Source organism: Gossypium hirsutum, chromosome A08, assembly GCF_007990345.1.
Source record: "Gossypium hirsutum isolate 1008001.06 chromosome A08, Gossypium_hirsutum_v2.1, whole genome shotgun sequence".
NCBI lineage: Eukaryota > Viridiplantae > Streptophyta > Magnoliopsida > Malvales > Malvaceae > Gossypium > Gossypium hirsutum.
The window spans coordinates 126,074,038-126,092,384 of NC_053431.1; the positions used below are offsets into that span (position 1 = coordinate 126,074,038).

Consider the following 18,347-nt stretch of genomic DNA (forward strand, 5'->3'; position numbering starts at 1 on the left):
TCCATTTACAGTGAAGTAAAAGAAAAATAACACCAAATCATTTTTTAGACTAATATTACAGATTTGCATTTTAGTTTTTTCTTTTGTCTTTGATTCTTTTTCTGTTTTTCCATCAATCTTTCACTGTTCTCTGCAAGATTTTCGAATTTATAAATATACACACGCACTCTTGTAATAATGATCATTATATCATAGCTTACGTTTTCCTTCTAATGTTTTCGAGTACTTATAAAATAAGAGGTTAGATTTAAAGAGTTTAGGTAAAAATTGTTAATAGGTTAAAGTTTTGGATGGACTTGTGTTGGTGGTACGGTGGCCTGAAATTTGTGGGTGTTGGACTCTAGGTTTAGTTTAACTTTCTAATTAACTTTGAAAAGAACAAGTAGAGGATAAAAGGAGAAAGAAGTTGAAGAGATGATTTTTATTGGTGTAAAACGAACCGTTTCATTTAACCAGAAAATTATGTGAAAATTATAAAATTCACATGACATATTTAGGTGGATTAAATTTATCTTTTAATGTAATTTATCTTAAAAAAAAATCTCATTTTGTGAATCGAAGTACGAGAAGGTATCCCTCTCGGTTTGATTTATGAATAATTATGTTCCGATGATTTCGATCATAAACCCAAAATCTGATGAGGGAACTGATTTATTAACCAATCAAAACAATTAATTTGATTGATGATGAAATCATCCAATTCGACTCAAATGAATGGAGTAGCTGAGGGTGATATTATTGCTCACAAGAATCCTATCCAAATTTTTACTTAAACCACATTTTCAGACTCAGTGAGCTGGCCGTTACTGTTTACATTTCTAATTTTCTATCCACCTTTCATGGCGATTGCTCCACCTTCTCTTCACAAATCTTTGTACGCGAAATACCCTTGCGTTTCTCATAATTTCCGGTTTCGTCATTCCCTCCGTTTCTCTTGTCGACCGTTCCGGTTCACTGCTACGGCTAGCTCCGCTGTCTCTTTGGAGACGGTAAACTCTATCTCCCCCTTTTCTTTTTCCCGGTTTTTTAATTACATTTTTTCTTATTTATACTTTGATGAAATTTCGACTATTTTTATTAACTTGAAAAAAAAAAAGGAGATGTTTTAAATAATTAAAAATTCAGATTTAATCATCAAAACTGAAAGTTAAAAATAATCAATTATTTGCTGAAAATATTGTGATAATTATTTTTGCTTAATTTTTGCCAATTTAGCATTAATTCAGATGGCATCGTAGTTGTTTTCAGTAGAACGGGAATTTAAACTCATTTAAATGCGTATAATTCTTGAAAATTTGAGTGTCGGATATAAGATTATAATTTTTCAGGATTTAAGCATTCAGAAGAATCAAACAGAGGAAACAGACTTGTTTTCTTGCCCTGTGTGCTATGAACCACTTATACGAAAAGGCCCGCCGGGTTTAAACTTGTAAGTTAATATGTACATACGTACGTATGTATGTATGTGTTAATCTTTCTATCAGACTCGAGTGTGACTCTCAGACGCATTTTACCTAACTTGCAGGGCAGCTATTTACCGGTCCGGATTTAAGTGTAAACAATGCGACAAATCGTATTCGAGTAAAGACACGTATCTCGATCTGACTGTTACTGCCGGATTGAGAGACTACACTGAAGTCAAGCCAGCCGGAACCGAGCTATTCCGGTATGAGTAGTTTCTATATACACATGGATTTAAATTGAAGAATATTTATATGTATCCCACACTTAGAGTCTTGAGTAATATTAACTCTGCTTACTTCTGTAGGAGTCCTTTTGTATCATTTGTCTATGAAAGAGGCTGGCGTCAAAATTTCAACCGCCGTGGACTTCCCGGGCCTGATGAAGAGGTAAATCTTGATCGGATTTGTGTAATGTTTGAATTTTCCGATGTGAACATGGCGTTGTTCGGTTTGATGTATCGAGTTTGTAAACCTTGTGATTTTTGTCGAATTATGCAGTTCAGAATGGCTCAGGAGTACTTCAAACCTGTAGAAGGTGGCATTTTAGTTGATGTTAGCTGTGGAAGTGGTTTGTTTTCCCGGAAATTCGCGAAATCCAGAACTTATTCCGGTGTTATAGCACTCGATTTTTCCGAAAACATGCTCCGGCAATGTAATGATTTCATCGAGCAAGATGCTTGTATTTTGGCTAGGTAATGCCTATCTACCACTTTTATATTTCTTTTAAGCAAGGAACTGATCCACACTTTGATCGGCGAATTTGCAGCAATATCGCTCTTGTTAGGGCTGATGTTTCCCGGCTTCCTTTCTCATCGGGTTCCATTGATGCCGTACATGCCGGTGCCGCCCTGCATTGCTGGCCATCACCTTTGAATGCTGTAAGCATTCTTTCCCAATATGTTCTTTGTCACAAATTAGAGCTCGAGCTCAACTCGAAATTTGAGGTTTGAAGTTTAGCTCGAGCTTTAATTAAGTTTTACTTTTTAACATTCGAGCTCAATTCGAGATGAAGTCTCGATTAGGCTCGTTTACATGGTAAAAAATATATTCTTAAAGCATTTGCTTGTTTTGATCATTTTCAGGTTGCTGAAATTAGTAGTATATTGAGAAGTGGCGGAGTCTTTGTCGGAAGCACTTTTCTCCGTTATACGTCGTCTACTCCCCGTATAATCCGACCTTTCCGAGAGGTACAAGCGAATTCATTACGATTTCTTTTTAACTTTATACCGAACATCTATGTTACCCGACACTTTTTCTTCAAGTTTCAATATCCAACACCCGTGTTCTCGTTTTTTCTGTAGAGGGTTCTGCAAATTACAGTTACCTTACGGAGGAAGAGATCGAAGCCTTGTGTACATCTTGCGGTCTTGCCAACTATACAAGAAAGATTCAACCATCTTTCATCATGTTCTCGGCCCAGAAGCCTTAAAGCAAGATTCGGGTTCAAATTATTTCAGATATATATATTTTTTCAATATACCTCCGATCATGATCCGTAATGATTAGTTGCATAATATTATTGATTACATACACATAATTAAAAAGTATATTCAAGTTCTCACATCAACTCGAATAAATAGTTGTCGCATCATTTTTCCATTAGCCATTCAACAACCGGTGACCAAAAAAGACAATAAAATTGGATGACTATTTTATAACTTTTCACAATTAAATGATCAAAAATGAAACTTATCAATAGTGGAGTGACTACAAATTTTTTTTTCTTTTGAAAAAAGAAATTTCGTTGTTAATTATTTCATCACATAAAAATATTGATTTGTGGAAAAAATGATACAGTTTAATTTATTATTGTTGAAATCTAATATATATTATATAAAAGAAAATACGGGAGCATATATATATATGTAAATTTTGAATTTTGAAATAATTGATTGAGTTCCAACATATTTTCTTAATAATTGAAGTTTTTGTTTCCTGCACTTTGAACTCAAAGAGATTCATAGAGTTTAGTAGGAATGCTTAGTTCATAAAAAAAAATGTTATTTTAGCGTTTTAGCCTTGGTGGACTAGATTCTCTCGCCGAACTCCATGAATCCTTTGAGCTCTAGAGATAAAATCTTAAGACTAAAATTGAATATAAATATTTCCGTTGAGGTCAAGACCAGTCCAGAGAGTGACCTTTCCTCAATAGTTGAGTTTGGTTAATCACGATTTTTTAGACTTATCGTTGTTGGGACCTTTTTCGGAGTTGAAATTCTCTCGGGTGTCCTCACTGGATCCTTTGTCTCCGGTGTCCAGGTAACGTTAACAAGTCTTGATATTGCTTGTATCCTAAGTTACATCTTTAATGTCTTTTCTGTCTCGTAAATCCCTATCTCCGCTTCAAACACTGGTGGTGCTTGGGACAATGCTAGGTACATTGATCGAGTCACTTTCTACAATCCATGATCGATGTTTTGAAAGTAATGGTTCTATATATACACTTGGATTTTGTTGATCACAGGCTGGTGCTTTGGAAAATGCAAGAATTGTCGATCCCAAAGGATCCAGACCACATAAAGCGGCCATTGGTGACCCTTTAAAGGATACATCCGGTCAATCATTGAACATCCTTATCAAGCTAATGGCGGTCAAATTGCTTGTCTTTGCTACGCACCGCAGTTTGCTTTTTAAGTTATTCTAAAAAGAAGATAGTCATCGGCCAATGGTTCACCAATCCCAGTCTCTACCAGTTCTTCTCTAGAGATGACATATCAAGGTTCAAAATGGGCATAAAAAATTAACAACATAAATATATTAGATTAATAATATTAAATACATTATAATTATTTATCATAGTGTTGTCGTCAATCCTATACTGGAGTCGACTTAATTTGTGACACTAACTTAATATATGTATATACAGCGATCTGTTCTTTTAAATTATTTTAAAGAAAAGATGGCCTTTGGTTAATGGTTCACCTCGAAGGTCTTCTTTAGAGATGCCATATCCTCTTTAAAGGTCAAATTGAGCATTGAAAATTTTTTCCCTCGAAGGAGTTCACGGTGACATCGATGATGACAACAATGACGATGATTTTGGGTATGGATTATTGCAGTAATCCGTACATTTGTAAATTTCATATGAGAAATCTCAAATTTAGTAAAAAAATCAGTAAAGATAGTTGGATATTTGAATTTACTATAATTACGAATACCATATTATTTTAATCCGAAATTAAATGAAAAAAATATTATCCAAAAGGTTTCAATTTCTTAATATAGTATACAAAATTCATGATCATGCGTCACAAACCGAAACTTTAGTCAAGCAATCGTGCCGCCTTAAACTCTTAATTTCAACTTCTCTAAAATCCAGTTTGGCATATTAGCTATTAGAAATCCCATAAATACCTGTAAATTTAAATATATCAAATAAATATTTTATATATTAAATTAGTGAGAATAACTTAAAAATATTATATATTTTTTAAAAATATTTAAAAACCAATGAACCGAACTAGTGAAATTCAGTTCAATCATCTTTGGACATTTGGTTCGGTTTTCTAAAAACCACACTACTACATGACAACGACAATTTTCTTCTCAAAACCGATCCGGTCTAAACCGTTATTATATATCCTTATTTTTGGATTTATTAAAGGGTTAATTCTACTTTAAAAAAATAATAGGGTTAATTTTATCAAACATCCTCAAACTATAAATCAAATTTTAAATTTATCCTTAAACTTCAGAAAATTTTTGAGTTAAACTCATAGTTTGAAAATGTATTGTTGAGGGAGATTGGCTCCTTCTGGAGAAACCTTCGAAATATTATTTTTTGGACAGTTGACCTGACCCCCAATAATCAAATGTATTGTCTCTATGTTAGAGTTTTGTCCCGAGCCTTGCAGAGAGTTGTGTACTATTCATAGAGTGGGTACCTCAGTTGGTGAAAATAGATACATGCAAGACTCACAAAAGGAGTCAGTATAAGGCGTATGAATAATAATGGAGGTATTTGGGCATCCCACAGCTCGAATCACTAAGGCTTAAAGGGAACATGTTCACATGTCTTAAATTGACGCATTTATCGAGTCTTGCAGGTACATATCTCTACCAACCAATGCGCTCCCTCCGTTAAATTTACATGGCTCTCCGTAAAGGCTTGAGACAAAATCCCAACACAAAGATAATATTTTCAATTGCTAGCGGTCCGGGTTGACTACTCGGAGGACGACACTTTTAAAACTTCTTTTAAAAGAATTAATGCCCTTCAGTATATCGAATACGATATTAACTTTTAAAATCTATAATCTTTAGGGATATTTAAATCAAAACAAATAATATATTTTCAATCTAAAAATCATATTTATTGTGATTGCAATTTTACCTGAGCTGCGCCAATCATATAAATCACTGAATATTGTCGACCATGTATTATCATGTCTTCCAACACTGCAATGGGTATTGTAAGTGAAACACCAAGCGAAGCAACCAAAGGGGATGTCCACACAACACCTAATGCCCTGTAAGATAGGATCTATGTCTGAATTAAGAACATGCAGATTCCGGTGCCGGAAAATTTAGTAAATATCGTCGGAAAAGGCATACCAAAAATAGTCTGACAGGAAATTCCCAATGAAACTGTTTATGATAATTATCTCTTGTAAATTGGTCGATCGAGGAAATGTGAACTTTGGTTCAATCCCAATAGCAGTCAATGGCCATGCTGAAAAAAGATAACAATCACATACACTAAATCATAATATCGATGTCATAATTATGTTTGTATTTTACATTTAAGTAAATTTTTGTAGGTGAAAGTAATTGTCCAAGTCCTTCTATTATAGGGGTTGAATCAAATTGGTCTCAATTTAATCTTTGTACTAAATTGTAATAGAGTTAATATTTATTATTTAAAAAAAATATGAATTTAATTTTTATTTACAGTTCAATCCCAAACAAAAGATTTCATTTGTATAACTATATAAACCTTTTAAAATATTAACACTGTTAAACAATAAATAATTTTTTTTAAAAAATAATAAATGTTAACTCTGTTCAAATTTGACCATATTTGATTCTTTTGAATAGTAAAAGGATTAATTTGATTCGGTCCCTTATAATAAACTTGCTAAATACATTTATCAAATTTTATATATTTGAAACTGTGTATTAAATACATATATTTCCACGTAGGGGCAACATTAAGGATCTCAAAATTTCGTGTCCCTTATAAAAAACTGTAAAATTATAAATAAAAGGAATGGTAAAATTGCATTTCAGGCCCTCTTACCAAGCCACCAAAGCGCAACAAATGTAAATACTCCAATATAGCCAAACAACTTCTGCATGTCTACCTTTTCTCCCTGTTCTCCAGAAAATTTCTTAAGCAAAACTGCAACGTTTTTTTTATTTTAGTTAATTTGAGGGGGTCTTTTTGTTGCTAATTAATTTATTTTATCAACAAATTAATTAAAATTTAATAATATGGTTGAAATGATAGAACCTGAAAATAGTCCATAAATCATTGCTGAGAGCATTTCCAAAAGATTTCCTACAGTAACATGGTTTTCGCTTTTAAAAAAAGGAAAAACGAAACACTGTTAGCAATAGAAAGGAAATATAATATATATTATTAGGATTTATTTATTTATTTATTTAAAAATATTTGTATTTGATGTATATGTCAAATATGTATTTAAATATTAAATTATAATACGAAAAAAAATTAATAAAAAATTCTTTATAAATTCGTGCTAGACTCTGATCCCAAGCTTGTATAACGTATAATAAAATAATTATCATCTTGACTAATCGAGTGTGATCTAAATTTGATAATTTGACTCAATCATCTTAAAATCAAACTTGACCCAATCTGATTTGAAAATAAAAAACCAACAATCTTGCTACACATCGTTAGGATGACACAAGGGACTAGGTTCACGAGCAATATGTGCAAACCACCCAGATGAACTCCTCGTAAGAACCCTTTAGCTTACAACTTGCTTGACAAGCGGACCCATTCCTTAACAGCCACACCAAATTCCAACTACCACGTCCCATCTAGATGATTAGAGCACATCATAGTACCACTCTACTTAAAACCTATGACACCAAACCACTTGGTCAACTTGCTCCTGACCCACCAATAGCAACTCGACACGTGGCATCTTGGACAAGGACAACATGTATATAAGCGTGCGAGGCCTAAAGTCGAAGGTAAGTCGCCTACATCTTCTCTCCTACTATCTCGCTCCCAACTCCATTATCTCCTCTCTATCTTCTACTCCAATTACCCTACTAGACAGTTCTATCCTGTCTTAAATAAGGTGAATCACTCATCTCCATCATCTATTTTTTCTTGTATCAATAAATTTAAATCCATTCAACCAAATTTAAAAATATTTAAATCTAAGACATTCTAATAAGTACAACCTTAAATAATATAAAATCACAATAATTTCACCAAAAAAAACCCTAATCTCAAAAGTAAATTACTTCAATCTAAAATTCACCCCTAGTGGAAAATTTCTAAACCCGTATTTGATTCGATTCAAATTCACTCGACCTAAACAAAAACAAAAGTGTAGATTTGTAATAATATATGGAGGGACAAAACAGTACTTGTTGTTAGTGATTGGTTTTGATTCATTTAGGGGCCACCATGCGTCTCCAAATGCAGTCATGGCAACACCTGTAATGCTAATGACGACTGAAACTACATTCACTGCATTAATGGAGTCTTGTCCCAAAATTGCACCGAATATTAAAGTGAAAAGCCCTGAAGTTGAAGACAACAACGTTGTATTGGCAACACTTGTTCTTGCCAGTGCAGCATTAGTTAAATACTGAAAAAGAGGAAAACAAAACAATGAAAGATTTTAGAAAGGTCGAATTATGCCCCCAGTCCTTGTACTTTTCGTACTTTATAATTTAGCCCATCTAGGAATTTAGTCTAGCTTAAAACTTAAAAAGAGAAAGACCTCTTCGGTTACTTTTAATTTTTTATATTGAACAAATTAGTTTTTCTTAAAAAAATTAAAACAATTTAATCACTACTAATTATAGCTAAACAAAGGTCTTGGTCCCGTTAGCTAAATAGTAGGATTGCATTTTTATCCTCTTTTAAAACTAAATAATTCAAATTAGTCTTTTCTTGGCCCTTTAGTTAAAATGAAAACTTTCAATTTCAACCCTCTCAAAAATTAATTATTCATTTTTAACACATAATTTCTAGCTTCATCTCAGTTTACACACGAAAATTTAAAAAAAAAAATCCAAAATTCGAAACTCAAACTCGGAATTTAATTCGGGTAAAACTAGGTAACAAGAAAAATATGGAAAGAAAAACAAACAAGTTTGTGATTCGAACCTCGGTTGCAAACCAAATGGGAGCCATGCAAAAGCCAAATGCTACAACTTGCATTGCACTAAGCATTCCATCATTCTTTTGGGATTCCATAATATCATTGCTTTCCTCTTTCGTACCAAGTTCTATGACATGATCCGGCAGGGTTTTAAGGTTGATTCGGTGCTTGTCGTCTTGTTGGACAGAGGGATTTTGAGGGCCTTGGAGACCTCTAAGAAGCTTTAATAAGAAATCTTTAAAGAATGCTAATGGAAGATAAAGGGTCAAGAGGGAGGTCCCAATATATGATACTACAAATGGATGCTTATAGTCTTCAAATACACCCTGCCAAAAACAAACATACATACAACTACAAGCAATGATTTAAGCTTGAAAAATCTAAGAAATTGCAGCAAAATCAAGGGCGAAGCCAGGAATTATGTAAGGGTTGAGATAAAACTAAAAAAGTGGAATTATACCATTTTATAAAAGGCTAAAAAGGCCACACCCGTCTAATTTTTTTTATTGGGAAATCTTAATTTTTATTTGTTAATTTTTTTTAAATGTTTTAACATTTTTATGGAATTTTAAAATTTATTTTTTTAGTTTTCTTTTAAAAAAATACATTTAAACCTTAGAGCTTCTTACTCTTTTTCTTGAATTTTCCTTCTTTTTTAATTTTCATAAATTTTAAAATTTTTGTTTCAAATTTTAAAAATACATTTAAAAGACCTCTCTAGTCTTTTACAATTTCAAAACTAAGCAAATTGGTCCCTATAAAAAATTGGAGCAATTTAATCCTGTCAATTTCAAAAGTGAGCAATTAAAGACAATTAATCATTAAGTTAATATTTTCAGTCAATTGTACATAATTTTGACTGATATAGTAACAAATTTAGTCTTGATGTTTACAAAATTTGTCATTTTGGCCTTAGTTCTAAAATTTTCAATAAATTCAATCTTGACATTTACACATACGTTACGGATAAATTTGTTAAATTAGGACCAAATTGAAAAAATGTGTAAACTTTGATGGATAAATTCATTATTATATTAATCAAAATCATGTCCATGGAAAACATTAACGTCGTCATTAATTATCCTTAGTTATTTGCTTTCAAAATTGACAGAGATAAAATTGCTTCAATTTTTTTTTGAAAAGGACCAATTTGTTTAATTTTGAAATTTAAGAAGTAATGGAACAAAACTATTTAAAAAAAAAAAAGAAAACATCATTTATTATAGAAGGAAAATCCCAGGAACAAATGAACCATCATTTTCAACAAGGGAGAAAATAAGAAGAGATAATAGAGAATATTGATGGGTTTTGGACTAAATTAAAATAAAATGAACCCCAAAATTTTATAACCAAAAAAGAAAATTGTTTCGCTGGTAAAGCTAGAAAAACATGAACAAAACATTGAAACATATTCCAAGAAATCTTTTAAAAAAACAAACAAAGCCATAAAATAATAATTTTTATTAAAAGAAATAAGAAAAATTATTTAAAAAAATTGAGAAAAACGAACCTGAGTGACCTCTGCAGAGGTAACCCACATGATCACAACACAAATAATCAGAACCAAACCCACCATATATTTCCATTCCATCTTCTTCTCTTCTTCTTCTCCTTAGAAACTATACATACATACATACATATATAAGGTTTTGTTTATGGCCAAAGAATTAAGGAGGGGGTGATAATGGGAGCTACGGCCTAATTTATTAGGTCCTTAACAAAGAAAAAAGTTTATGTTAATATGGTAGTGAGTATTTTTATGGAGGATGTTAAATTTATGGGTAAATTTCGGTAGAGGTCATCTAATTATTATTTTTTTTTCTTTTTTGATCACTAATTCTATGCTAAAGATTGTGATTTAATTTATATATATTTATTTTTTACTTAATTTGATTCTATTTTTATAATTTCATTATTTAATCTAAATACTTAATATTGTTAATTATTTCAATCAAAATGATGATGATATCAATTTTTCTTAGGAATATTATTCCAACAAAAAAATTATTTTATTATCATAAGTTCAAGTGGATGTTTTTAAGAAAAAATCCACTTGAACAATTTTAACTTATTTTTATTGTTATAAGACTGCCAAGTAATTTTTTTTTAGTTTCAAAATGTTAGGTAAATTTTTAAAAATAAGAGTAAAAGATTAAATTTCAAATATACAAAATTTATAAGGACATAGAGTATATTTTAATTTTTAAATTTTTACTCTATACACAACACGAAACGTGGAAATCATAATATATATAAAAAAAACACATGCCAATTATACAAGAATTTAATCCTAATCAATGTATAATTAAATTGATCATAACCTCAATAAAAAAGTGACCATGTTGTGTTAATTTTACATTAAAAACAATTTTTTTTTAAAGAAATTAAGGTATTGATGGGTTATCTAGATCCGATTCTAAAAATATAATAATATTAATATAAACTTATTTTTTTTATATATTTTTAATTTTAAACAACAAATCAACCCAATTCGAGGTTAAAAAAATTAAACCCAAACTCGACAAAAAGTCGATTCCTTATTCAATTCGTGAACATCTCTACTATATATTTGAACAATTATAATCAACATTAATTTAATAAAAAATAATCAAATTGAAAATCGAAATAAAACTTTATCTAAACCAGAATAAATTTAAATATTCCTTACTTAAACCCCAACAAATATAAGAGTATAATTTTAAGCCACATCTTAAAATCATGGCCTATTGTATTGAGCTACATCCACCCATCGTTGTACAGCTACAAGTAAACGGCAGATTAGGCAAAATACCTAACAATTTCCAATCGAGAAATTACTATGAGTTTGGACATTTTAACAATTTAATTTAAACTTTTCTTAATACATTTAAAAAAAATTTACTGGAAAAAAATTAATTTTATCTCCGCCTAATAAATTTTAGAGTAAACTATACTAGTAGTTATTCAATTATTAATAATTTTATTTTTTTTATCACTACTATGTAAGGTTATAAAATAATCATCCAATTCTATGATTTTTTTTCACTAATCAGTGGCTAATGGAAAGACAATCTGACAAAAAAATCAAATAATTGAATGATTGTTTTGTAACTTTTCATAATAATATGACCACCAAAAAAACTTACTAATAGTTAGGTGAATTGAAGGGCAAAGCCAGAACAAATTTTTAGGGGGGCCGGATAAAATTTTAATTTTTTATAGTTTATATCTTTATAATTTGTAAAGGATTAAATCGAACTTTTATTATTTTAGGGGTGCCAAAGTGTAATTTTATCTTTATTAATTTAAAATTATTAAAAAATTTAAGGGCCAAAAGAGTAAATTTACATTTTAGGAGGGGCCGAGGCCCATGCCAGCCTCCCTTGGCTTTGCCCCTGCTATCAATATAGTTTACTCAAAATTTTATCATTTACTTTATTTCTACCCATTACTATTGTAACGTGAGTTAAGATTCACTTTATTACTTTTTCATCCATTAATATTCAATATAACGATCATCATTTAAATATATACGTACCAACTTATAAATGGTGCTTAAATATGTATTAAATATTAGTAAATGAAAAACTAACGTAGTAAAATCAAACTTCAGCCAATGGTTCATAAGGGATGAAAGGATATACCCACGTTAGCCAAACTTTACTAAACAAGGGTAATGCACACTTTGGCCAAAAATATTGTACTAACTATGGCCAGGGGTCGCAGGAAGGGGGCAAATACGGGCATGAACCCCTAAAATTGAAATATATTTTTGCCCTTTAAAATGTATAAAATTATAAATTAGTAATAATAAATTTGTATTTTTAACTTTTTAAAAATGATAAAATTTTAATTTAGTCTTCTAAAAAATTATAAAAATATTAGTTAATACAATGGTGAAATTGCATTTTAATTTTTATCAAAATTTATACATTAATTCTACCCCTTTTAAAAAAATTTTCTAACTTCGCCCCCTGATTATATCATATTATTAATAATAGTAGAAGGACCAAATTATATCAAATCAAAAGTGTATGGACGAAACACTAAATTTAAGTATAGTACAAGAATGAAAACTATAATTTTATGGATTATTAATTAATAGTTTTTAATGAGTTAAAAAACTTGACTACCAGTATATCAAATAATTATTATACTAGAAATTTTATCATACGCGTATGCGTGTGAAAATCATAGATTTAGAATATAGATATGTGTTTAAAAATAACATAAAATAAACAATGAAATGTATAGTTTAAAATTAATTAACCATAATAATGCATTAAATATGTACGATAATAAAATAAAAAATTAGATTAAATTATAAGTAAAACGATATTTAAACATATAAATACATCACATATTATATTTATGAAATTTAGGACTCAGTTTTACTGCACGTGGTCTACACATGACTTGAACATCATAGGGTTTGTTTTATAGCTTTAAATAATGGGTTTACGTAAACAAGATTGAACGTAAATACGTAAGGCTCTTAAAATTTTAAAAAATTTTCATTTAAGTCCTTTAATTTTTTAAATTTTACCATACCTTTTAAAGTTTTTAAATTTTCAATTAAGCTTTAAAAACTTTTTGAAAATTTTAATTGAACTTCATAAAATTTACTGCTAAATTTTTCATTAATTTACTCAAAATTTAAAAAAAAATTTAATTAAACTCTTCAAAAATTTTGAAAATTTTAATTATATCCTCCAAATTTGATGCAACTTGCCTTGTAACATAATCTGATTTAATCTAAATTTCAATTTGGGGTTTTATATTTGACCTTTTCGTCAACTTACCTTGTAACAAAATTCAACAGCAAAAGTAATAATAAAAAATAATTTAAAATTATAAAATCCGGGTTCAATTAATTTTTTAATTCGGCTTAATTAGTTCACGAATTAATTAACTTTTCTTTTTACTTCTTTCTTGTTGATATCTCTATTGATTTTTGATCTAACTGATCCAATCAACCTACTATATGAATATAGACCATTCACATTATATGAAATATTTATATGTCAAAGTTAATATAATTTTGTAATATCTAAAACACAAAAAAAATTAAAAATTAAAAATTTTTGTCAAAAATTTAAACATAATGTGAGTATATGAAAATTGGTTTGCAATATTTGTCTTTGGGTTAATTTAACTAATAGTCCCTAGAGTATTACTTAGATTTCAAATTAATCCTTAAACTTTAAAATATTTTAATTGAATCCTTAAAGTATCAGTATTGTACCAATCATATCATTATGTCAACTTAGCCGTTAATTTAGATGTTGATTACTAGTTTGAATCTGATGTAGAGCATTTTTAAAATACATGCAACAAATTATAAACATGTGTATACTTATCACATAAACATGTTGGACATGAAAAACAAACGGTATAAAATAATTTAGAAGAGTATTTTTTTTTTAATTTAAAAAATATTAAATCCAAGTTATTGATGCGGTAGTCACACAGATGTTTACAATTTAACCTACATATTTTAAATGTACTCCACGTCAAATTTGAACTAACATTAACACCCAAACTAAGGACTAGGCTAATTGAAGGGCATATTTGATATGATATCAATACTTTCAAGATTCAATTAAAATAATTCTAAGTTTAAAAACCAATTTAAGATATAAGAAATTATTACAATGTTTTTATACATTAATAATTTGATTTTTGTTGATTTTGGCATGTTGATTTGTTTGTGTCATATTCATTTTAATTTTTGTATAATTTCGTGCTTTGTGTAATATATTGTTTCGCATATCAAATTTTTATATATTTCGCTTCTATTATTTCATCAACATATTTTTTCAAGTTTAATAATTTAATCCTCGTCATCATAAAAATTTCATATTTTTCCACAATTTCACTTTTACAATACTTTACGCATATATCATCATTTCATGACATATTTATTAGATTTTTATCATAATTTTCTTATTCACACGTTAAATTGTTTCACACTTAAATTTTTGTATATATTTTTTAATTTAGTCCCTATTACCATGTAATTTATTTTTACCATATAAGCACTTTAATCAAATAATTCTTTATAATATCTCATTTCACATACCAAATTTTCATGCATATCACTTCTCTTTTTTCAATTATAAATTCTACAAAATTTACAATTTAATCCTTAATATCATAAAAATTCATTATTTATTATAATTTCACATTAACATCACTTTATAATCAATTCACTAATATTTTCAGGATATCTACCAAACAACAGAAAATATCTTACACAAATTCATCCAAACACCAAAAATTTTTAACTTTTCTAGAAAAATCATTTTCCGAAATTCATTTTCAATGAAACAAATAGAACTTCAAAAGATTTGGATACAAATATAAAACCCGAAGAATAAGTTTAAAATGGGCTGGGCCTATTTTTTCCAAGTCCATTTTCGGGTTTTAAAGAGAAAAAAACCCGCATCCAAAACTTGTACCCTAAACATTTCAGACACGGGTATACGAGGATACGACCCTCCAAATATGTAGAAAAACTTTAGATATATATAAATAAAATTGAACTGGAAAAGGTGAAGCCTCTAAATCATACAGGTGAGTAAATATATCTACGTATTTACTTTTTAAGCTTTGCCACAAACGACAGTATGAGATACTTGAAGCAAGAAAACCAGGCAAAAGTTCCATCACAGCTTCCTCCTAAATACGAATTCCGGTTTTTCCGGAAAAGCTTGAACCGAGGGCAGAACAAATTAACAATCAAGGGGAGAGAAGACTACTCTCAAAGCCTCTCTTTGTGCTTAGCCTCATCTCGAACTCCTACGAAAGTCGGCTCTTATCGCCCACAAATGTTCTCCCACGAATTTCATCTCCGGCCGGTCGTGTCTTATGGGTGCTGCACATTGAAATGCCAATGCAAACATCTTCACTATTATCTCGGCACCAACAGCTTCTTCCATCATAGGATCCACTAGTTCCACGGCTTGTCCTTCGTTAAACTTACGGAATGCCTATATGACAATAAAACTATTAATGATGTGAATAACAACCTCGGGTTTTTGGAACTTAATGATTTGAATGCAATGAAAGTTTACCCATCTAAGTGTGACGCGCTCTTCAACAGGTCTCCTTAGATCCACAGGACGGCGGCCGGACAGAATTTCGATAAGTAAAATCCCAAACGAGTACACATCACTCTTGGTCGTGAGTTGATAGGTTTTCATGTACTCGGGATCAAGGTAACCAACTGTTCCTTTCACTTTGGTTGAAATATGTGTTTGGTCCGAATCCATGGGACCAAGTCTCGCGAATCCAAAATCAGCCACTTTGGCTCTCATGCTTTCCGTAAGAAGAATGTTGGATGACTTCACATCTCGATGAATAATTTGCTTCTCTGGTTCACGATAAAGAACGAAATTGCTTAGAAATAAAGGAGTAAGGCCAAAACCAGCTAATTCTGCGAGTTTTATCTTACCTGCATAAAGATGGAGATAGGTAAGGCCATGAGCAACATCAATGGCAATTTCAAGTCGCTGATTGAAATCCAAGATTTTGCCTCGTTGACCTGCCAAGGAATAGTAGCAGTTACCATTTGTAAGATTTGAGCAATATCGTTGAAAAATTGGCAGTTATTATGGTCTCGAAAGAGCTTACCATCCAAATGATCTCTTAGAGTACCGTTCGGTACATATTCCGTAATAATAAGCCGTTCATTTCCTTTATCGACATAACCAAGAAGCCTCACAAGGTTCCTATGATCAATCTTGGATAGAAGTTCAACTTCACTGCTGAACTCAGTTTGCAGATTCTCAAAATGTTCCTAGACAATATTCTATGTCAACCGAAACAGCATGATCGGAAAAATAAGATGGGTTTAAAACTTAATCATAAAAACAAGCACTACAAAAGAAAGAAGCCAAGAATTTAATTTAAGCCAGTTCCAAGTCCATCACCGATAAAGACAGTTAACATGTCAATGTATCCGAGAATCCTTCAGAAAACCAGTTTCAAAACTACTGTACTAGTGGGTTTACTTACCTTCTTTGCTCGTTTAACGGCAACCACCTGACCGGAATCTAGCTGAGCCCTGTAGACAGTTCCGAACCCCCCTTCACCTATCTGTAGAGCTGGTGAGAAATTACGGGTAGCTCTGGTGACCTGTGCTAGATTGAGATGCACTGACCCGGTTCTATTGAGGTTTGGAGACACTGAGAATACTGAAGGATTAGGAGGAACCTTTTCATGAGGAACATGAATATTCACATCTAAAGGGGACGTTGAATCACCTGCAAGAACAGAACCATTTGTTTATGCCGCATTAACAGAGAAGCTAAATTAATGCCAAAACGGACAAGATGCACAGCTTAGGTAAGTTAACACTCACTTGAATTCGGCTCCTTTTTAAGAACAGTAGAGGCGGTTTCTCTCTTTTTCCTATAAACACAAGGGCAGATAAAAACACAACATGTCAAAACAATTCCCGATGCTGCTATCCCGACTTTGGACGAGGCTGAATATTTCTTCCCCTCCGGATTATCATCTTTCTTCTTTTGCTCCCGCAATAATTTTCTTCTTCCTATGGACAATTCAGCTGCAAAAAAACCCGGAATTTTCTTCTATCAAGCACTAAACTTTTCATAAACCCGAAACACGTATTACAGTGCATACCTGATGAAAGGTCCAACTCACAGTAATCAGTTCCCATATAACCTTCAAACGCACAATGCTCTGCATAGTGAAACTGCAGGGCCTTACAGAACAGAACTTTATCTACCAGATTACCATTCAAATAAAACAGTTCACAACCGAATGAATTCGAATACTCTAAGCGATCAGCGCCGCAAATCTTCAACTTTACTTCGAGACTGGAAGCAAAGGATCTCGATACTTGCATGAACAGCAGTAGACTAAACATAAAAGCAGCCATTCTCAATGAATTAACACACTCAAACTTCCATAAAAAACCCGAATTACAAACGAATCATCAATTATTCGGATCAATACAGTAATATAAACCCTAATAAGCTTTGATTCAAAGGTTAGCAAACAAAAAAGCTCAAAAAATTGAAGCTTATAGTATCTCCAACTCAACAAATTAACAAAGAACAAGTAAAAAATTGGACCAAAAGTCTTGAAATTTGAATTGATTGAATCAGCCAGAACAGTGAAACCCCTGCAAAAAAGTTCAACTCAAAGATATAAACTTTATGATAAAAGAAAAAAAAAACTTTTTAGCTGAAAACTAAAAAAATGAAGTTCCCATAGTTCTTGGAGACAAATTCAACCTTTCTAAAAACCCTAAAAGAATACACAACAGATGAAAAGAATCAAAACGACCCAATTCACCAAATTGAGAAATGAAACAGACCCAGATAGCAAAAACGTATAAAAACCTCAAAAGAATAAAAAAAAACATAGAAATGTGGCAGGAAACCGAACCTGAAAAAGTGACAGAAGGCGGCTAGTTATTTAAGGTCGTTGATGGTGTAAGTATATATGTATGTATGTATGTATGTATGCACGTAATTACAGTCGTTTTAGCGTGTGAAATATCGTAAGGAAAGACCTGACTTTGCCTTTGGCAAGGAAGAAAGAATATATGGTGTGGGGT

The 18,347-nt window shown here is 31.0% G+C and overlaps 2 protein-coding genes and 1 pseudogene across 3 annotated transcripts; 1 reads left to right on the forward strand and 2 right to left on the reverse strand.

The window, feature by feature from the left end:
• The first annotated feature begins 561 nt into the window (after window positions 1–561).
• On the forward strand, window positions 562–3,024 carry LOC107909207 (uncharacterized methyltransferase At2g41040, chloroplastic-like; annotated as a pseudogene).
• Window positions 3,025–4,641: 1,617 nt separating this feature from the next.
• On the reverse strand, window positions 4,642–10,461 carry LOC107909208 (uncharacterized transporter C405.03c). The gene is made up of 8 exons (XM_016836665.2): window positions 10,287–10,461; window positions 8,782–9,102; window positions 8,034–8,257; window positions 6,916–6,983; window positions 6,703–6,804; window positions 6,018–6,135; window positions 5,797–5,932; window positions 4,642–4,817 (listed from the first exon to the last, which is right to left on the reverse strand). Exons 1-8 carry the CDS (start codon window positions 10,365–10,367, stop codon window positions 4,749–4,751), a joined length of 1,119 nt encoding a protein of 372 aa, XP_016692154.1. The 5' UTR covers window positions 10,368–10,461; the 3' UTR covers window positions 4,642–4,748.
• Window positions 10,462–15,265: 4,804 nt separating this feature from the next.
• On the reverse strand, window positions 15,266–18,347 carry LOC107909210 (calmodulin-binding receptor-like cytoplasmic kinase 3). Of its 2 annotated transcripts, none has more exons than XM_041075261.1 (8): window positions 18,176–18,347; window positions 17,405–17,909; window positions 17,121–17,327; window positions 16,775–17,022; window positions 16,391–16,556; window positions 16,212–16,301; window positions 15,832–16,130; window positions 15,266–15,747 (listed from the first exon to the last, which is right to left on the reverse strand). In XM_041075261.1, exons 2-8 carry the CDS (start codon window positions 17,661–17,663, stop codon window positions 15,544–15,546), a joined length of 1,473 nt encoding a protein of 490 aa, XP_040931195.1. In that variant the 5' UTR covers window positions 17,664–17,909; window positions 18,176–18,347; the 3' UTR covers window positions 15,266–15,543. The 2 variants fall into 2 exon arrangements, with proteins under 2 accessions (XP_040931195.1, XP_040931196.1); XM_041075262.1 differs by having other exon boundaries at window positions 18,022–18,177.

What these genes read in the sequence shown, in the direction of transcription:
- LOC107909208 (XM_016836665.2), bottom strand. Translation starts at nt 10,367, where the DNA reads ATGGAATGGAAATATATGGTGGGTTTGGTTCTGATTATTTGTGTTGTG. An exon ending in AAACCAATCACTAACAACAA is followed by an intron (nt 6,984 to 8,033) that starts GTACTGTTTTGT and finishes TTTTTTTAAAAG; the next exon opens with CGAAAACCATGTTACTGTAG. An exon ending in TGTTGCGCTTTGGTGGCTTG is followed by an intron (nt 6,136 to 6,702) that starts GTAAGAGGGCCT and finishes ATCTTTTTTCAG; the next exon opens with CATGGCCATTGACTGCTATT.
- LOC107909210 (XM_041075261.1), bottom strand. Translation starts at nt 17,663, where the DNA reads ATGGCTGCTTTTATGTTTAGTCTACTGCTGTTCATGCAAGTATCGAGA. An exon ending in CCGTTAAACGAGCAAAGAAG is followed by an intron (nt 16,557 to 16,774) that starts GTAAGTAAACCC and finishes AATATTGTCTAG; the next exon opens with GAACATTTTGAGAATCTGCA. An exon ending in CTATCTCCATCTTTATGCAG is followed by an intron (nt 16,131 to 16,211) that starts GTAAGATAAAAC and finishes ATCGTGAACCAG; the next exon opens with AGAAGCAAATTATTCATCGA.